The sequence below is a fragment of the Pygoscelis adeliae genome, unplaced genomic scaffold (assembly GCF_000699105.1).
Source record: "Pygoscelis adeliae isolate BGI_AS28 unplaced genomic scaffold, ASM69910v1 Scaffold45, whole genome shotgun sequence".
Classification (NCBI taxonomy): Eukaryota; Metazoa; Chordata; class Aves; order Sphenisciformes; family Spheniscidae; genus Pygoscelis; species Pygoscelis adeliae.
This window is the reverse complement of record NW_008825114.1, coordinates 10754909-10760369: the sequence shown is the minus strand read 5'-3', so window position 1 is coordinate 10760369 and position 5461 is coordinate 10754909. Positions and strand designations below refer to the sequence as shown.

General features: G+C 39.5%; 1 protein-coding gene across 1 annotated transcript in view; it reads right to left on the bottom strand.

The window, feature by feature from the left end:
• Nucleotides 1-5183, bottom strand: part of CEP78 (centrosomal protein 78kDa) — a 27477-nt gene extending 22294 nt beyond the window's left edge. Inside the window, exons 1-6 of the mRNA XM_009328101.1 lie at nucleotides 4931-5183; nucleotides 4532-4707; nucleotides 3832-3904; nucleotides 3188-3291; nucleotides 2238-2412; nucleotides 89-202 (exon numbers count right to left, since the gene is read on the bottom strand). Coding sequence (XP_009326376.1) covers nucleotides 89-202; nucleotides 2238-2412; nucleotides 3188-3291; nucleotides 3832-3904; nucleotides 4532-4707; nucleotides 4931-5183 — 895 coding nt within the window. The remainder of the gene's footprint in view (nucleotides 1-88; nucleotides 203-2237; nucleotides 2413-3187; nucleotides 3292-3831; nucleotides 3905-4531; nucleotides 4708-4930) is intronic.
• Between the last annotated feature and the right edge of the window lie 278 nt (nucleotides 5184-5461).

Sequence of the window (5461 nt, the reverse complement as noted above, 5' to 3'; positions counted from 1 at the left end):
AGCGGTTTATTTCCCCCCCCAGAGTTACTGAAAAAAACCCCAACAACCCACAAACACAAAGAGGACAAAAGTAGATACAGATACATACCAATTAATGGATTTTTCCTTATGTCAAGTACTACTAATGTTGTATTAGTTTGAAGAGCATCTAATAATGACCTTGCTCCGTCATTGGATATTCCACACTGCTGCAAATCAAGTGCTAAAATGTTTAAGGAGGTAAAGAAAAATATTCAGTGGTGTAACCTGTAGTCAATATCTAATACAATTAATACACACCTGCTGAAAACCTCCATTTCATAGAACACGAAGCATGAGAAAAGAGGACATGACAATAACAGCCATGTGTAAAAACAAGAATATTACTTTCAGAGAAGAAAACTAGAAATTTGTATCAGTATTATAGATCAACATTAAGAAATAACTACAAAACAACTGCAAAGGAAGGAATATAAAAATAACGGTTAAGTCACTGTTCTTGACAATTCCTAATAGATATAATATCCCCAGGCACCAATTAATTCAACTGCCCGAGGTAACATCATATGTACAAACACACAACTTATGTCTAAAAAGTCTGATTCAATGCTTCTGCAAGTTCATTGCTTGCACATATCTGTAAGTTACGTGGTCGCCAAGAAATAGTACTATCACGGCTTTGGCATTTATCTCATGTTGTGCATGCAGAGTATTACAGAATGGTTAAGGTTGGACAGGACCTCCGGAGGTCATCTTGCTGAACTCCCCTGCTCAAGCAGGCTCACTTAAAGCCACTTGCCCCATACCTACTATGTCCAGACAGCCCTTAAAGACCTTCAAGGACAAAGACTCCACAGCCTCCCTGGGCAACCTGTGCCAGAGTTTGGCCACCCTCACAGTAAGAAAGTGTTTCCTGATGATCAGGAGGAACCTCCCATGTTTCAGTTTGTGCCCACTTCCTCTTGACCTGTCACCAGGCACAACTGGTAAGAGCCTGGCTCCATCTTCTTTACAGCCTTCCTTCAGATATTCATACACCTTGATGAGACCTACCCTGAGCCTTCTCTTCTCCAGGCTAAACAGTCCCAGCTCCCTCAGCCTTTCCTGAAATGAGACTTGCTGTAGTCCCTTCATCATCTTAGTGGCCCTTCGCTGGACTCTCGCCAGTAGCTCCAGCTCTTTCCTGTACAGGGGAGCCCAGGTCTGGCCTCACCAGTGCTGAGTAGAGGGGAAGAATCACCTCCCTCAACCTGCTCACAAGTCTCTGCCTAATGCAGCCCAGGACACCATTAGCCTTCTTTGCCACAAAGGCACTTCGCTGGCTCATGGTCAGCTTTGCTGTCCACCAGGACCTCCAGGACCCTTTCTGCGAAGCTGCTTTCCAGCTACACAGCCCCCAGCATGTTCTGGTGCATGGAATTATTCCTGCCCAGGTGCAGGACTTTGCACTGCCTTTTGTTAAACTTCATGAGGTTCCCATCAGCCCATTTCTCCAGCCTGCTGAGGTCCCTCTGGATGGCAGCACATCTCCACCTTCCCAGGGATCCAAGTAAGGCTGACTGGCCTGTAGTTCCCATGCTCCTTCTTCCCAGCCTTCTTGAAGATAGGGTAGAGGGTAGCCTTCTTGCTACCCTCCAGTCCTCAGGCACACCTCCCAATCACCATGACCCGTCAGAGATTATTGACAGTGGCCTCAAAATGACATCAGCCAGCTCCCTTGGCACTTGTGGATGCATCCCATCAGGGCCTATGGACTTCTGTATGTCCAGTTTGCTTAAGTATTCTCTAATCTGATCCTCTTCCATCAGTATGCATGTTATCTGTACACCTGGCTCAAACTATAAAACAATTTCAACAGGTAAGTATTTGATTCCATGGACAGAATGCTATGACTTGTTTCTCTCTCTCTCTCATTGTTTTACTTTCCATTGCAATTTATTATTATTATTCTATTATTCCAAGTATTAAATTGTTCTTATCTCAACCCATGAGTTTTCTTACTTTTGCTCTTCCCATTCTCTCCCCATCTCACTGCGGGGGGCAGGGGGAGGGCGTGGGGCAGGTGAGCGAGCAGCTGTGTGGTGCTTAGTTGTCGACTGCGGTTAAACCACGACAGAGAAAGAGAAATTTCTTTTGAAAAAAGATTACTCTTTCCTAGCTAATACTGAGTTACTCTTCCAGCTACATTTGCTGTAACTGACAATTTTAAGTTTTCTGCCTGCCACTACTGTATCTTAAGAGTCAGTATTTCACAATACCTTTTAGCCAAAGGTCCTCTCCTAGACAGTCTGCAAAGGCACTTGCTCCTCTATCTCCAACAAGCATGTTGCAGTTGAAAGTAATCCGCCTCAAGCCGGTCATATAGTCGAGGTCAGGTCTCCTGTAACGTAGGCTTTCAGCCCAAGCTTCACCATGTCTTTTCATTGCCTGGTGCTTTGCAAACAAAGAAGCTGTTACCAAGTGCAAAGGCAAAGCCATTATTGATGACAAGATCACCCGTTATCTTTGTTTGTAACTGATGTTTAATGGCTTGAGTGCTGATACAAGAAACACAGTTACACCATTTCTGAGTTTAAGAAATACATGTAATTTTTAAACATTACAGTTAAGTCATGTTTGTTCTGATCATCCAATTTGCAAAGCAAATTCTTAAATATGGCTACAAAACATCTTATTACCTTCTTTTGGCAGACAGACACTTTCAACGCATCTTGAATAGGAAATACACACTAGGAAATTATGTGCTTTCATGCAAACCAATGTTAACATTAATTAGAATAGTGTACTAGTCACAAGCTTACTAGTCAGTTAATTAGTAGCTTCTAAACTGTAAACTCAATTATTCTTACCCAATGCTTAAGAATAGTTAGGACATTTTTCAAAATTTGTAACCATAAAAGAAGGGCTCCCCAAAACGTGTCAGACATTTACAGCCCTAATCCTCATTTAAAGAAAATACATCGGTCTGAACTTTTATTTAACTGATGTTTACTAAGAAATATCATATTTAAGTCCCACACCAGTAAACTAAGCCACTTCTGGCATACAAAGTCACAAATTTCAGGACTATTCGCATACTTAAATTCAGTACTCATATATGCTGCTCACAAAGTGCTTTGATGGATTTAGAGCTTGAAAGTAAAAGAAAAAAAATCAAATGTATTTAGTTCTTGTGAATGTTTGGTTCGAAGGAAGGTGATTAAATTACCTTTAGTACATTTGCTATATGTTCTGCCCCTCGCCATGTAAGGCTACATCCTGTGAAGTTTACATATCTGATAGTAGATGAATTCTTTACACTCTGACAGATTGCTAAAGAAAACAAAAGCATGCATGTTATCTACACACACCACAGCCAGATTATCAGAACACACTTTTTCACTGCCATATTAAGAAGTTGAATCAGCTTCAATAGGCAAAAGCCTTGACAAAGAACAAGTGTTGAAATACAAAGTCTATTTTAAATACCTTTAAAGTGTTCTAAGATTATGTATTTCTAGCGCAAGTGTTTAGCAAAGACTATGTGAAAAAGCTAGAAGATGTTTTATTTCAGTTTACTTATGTAGACATGAACAAATCAAGAAAGAGTTATCCTCAAACAAGTATTATGATTGTTGTTTTAAATAAAAATATAAACATCATTATGAAGTAGTATGGCTATTTACTAGCATCAAGTGAAGAAATTCCAAGTCTTTAAATGGTGTTAAGTCATGTGGAATAAAGTGAAGGTTGTTATTTTAATCACTAGAGACAAATTTAAAACAGGAATGGAAATACTGAAAAACTTACTTACCTATTTAAAGGACTAAAAAAAAGAGAAGTATATTTACATGGTTTTGATTCTGAACTTACTTTCTAATCCTCCATCTCCAATTGGACAGTGAGCTAAAGAGACACTCTCCAGAGATGAAGCTGTGGCCAAGCCCTTCAGAATAAAAGCAATGTTTGTTAATTGGCTTGAAAAGCAAAAATATAGAGAAAAGACCAAACCACCCAAACTGCTCAGAACTCTTTCTGCTCCCTGCAAGAAACTCTAGAGGGTTCAGAGGAAGGTCAACACAAGTGAACTTTAAAGCTCAGTTTAAGCTGGTTCATTTCTTTAGCACAGGAGGAGCCGTAGCCTATGGGCAACAAGCAGCAACCTCCTTTCTTAGAAGCCACTCACGAGCAAACTGGAGAGTGTTCCAATAACACAACCTGAAGACCTGTTTTTATCTCCTTGGTGTCCCACAACTAGTCTTCTGTCACGTACATGCACAGTAGTTTCAGTCACAAGCATAAGTTATACGCCCCAAACACATGGCAGAGATGTTGCTAAGAACTTTCTAATAAGCCTTGATGAATCAGGGCAAGGGAAGGTTATGTGATTTTGACAGGTGCAGCAAGACTAGGTTATACTGAGTGTCTCAGCAGAATCATTCATACAATGGACAACACAAAGATATCTTAGAAGAGGAATGTCCTCATCTGTGACAAATACTTACAAATTAGTTGCTACTTCCCTACATTCTAAGCATACTTTCCATTTATTTGTATACTAACATATTCTCACCTTTGTTAAAAGTATTAGATCTCTCTCCCTCAGAAGCAAACCCTGCAGTTCTAAACTTTTTAGTGCATCTGATATACTGAGACAGCCTTTGACAGCTTTGCACAGTTGGCCAGTCAAGTCTTTCGATCGAATTGCCGGAATTCTCCTTCTAAAGTAAGTTTTATATCTTTCAACACCTAGTAAACAACAAAAATTACAAATCAGTAAAATCCAGTCCCTATTGACTTAAAAGCAATCATAATCATAAACCTTGCTTTTTTGCTGCTTCTCTTAAATAGAAATAATTCCTTAGGTATTACAATTCCTCCCCCCATGTATTCAATCACACAAAAGTTTTATGCAACAAATTCTAACATGCATAAATCAACATATTTATCTTTTATAGCCATCACTACAAACCTGATTCTCCAAGGCCCTGTTGATGAAAACTTCTTATTCCAATAGAAGTCAAAGTCTTATTATGCCTAATAGCATTCAGAAGTGGCGCCCAATCAGCAGCCTTGATGCGATCTACAATTAGATCAAGAGCACCTTGAGTCAGGTTAGTCTTCACAGCTTTCAGTGGAACAGAGCCTTGAAGAGCACAAAGATGTTCATAATGTGAGTAGAAATCCAGCATGCACTGTCTTCTTATTTTGACTGACTCAATCATTTCTTTTACGTGATAATGTCTCTCTAAAATGAGGGGAAAAAAAAAAGATATAAACTTTTTCCAATGTATAATTGATTTCGCAGCACAGCCTCAATTCAACATGCATACCCAAAACATGAATATGTTCATGCATATTGTATAGCATTTACACGTCTCTGATGTGGCAGCTAAAGCATTGATGTCTTGTGATGTTCACTACCTGTGTAAGTACAGCTGAATGAATAAGGGGGTGAAAAAAAAACAACAAACAAACCTGCATTTTTATTCTCCCACACAAA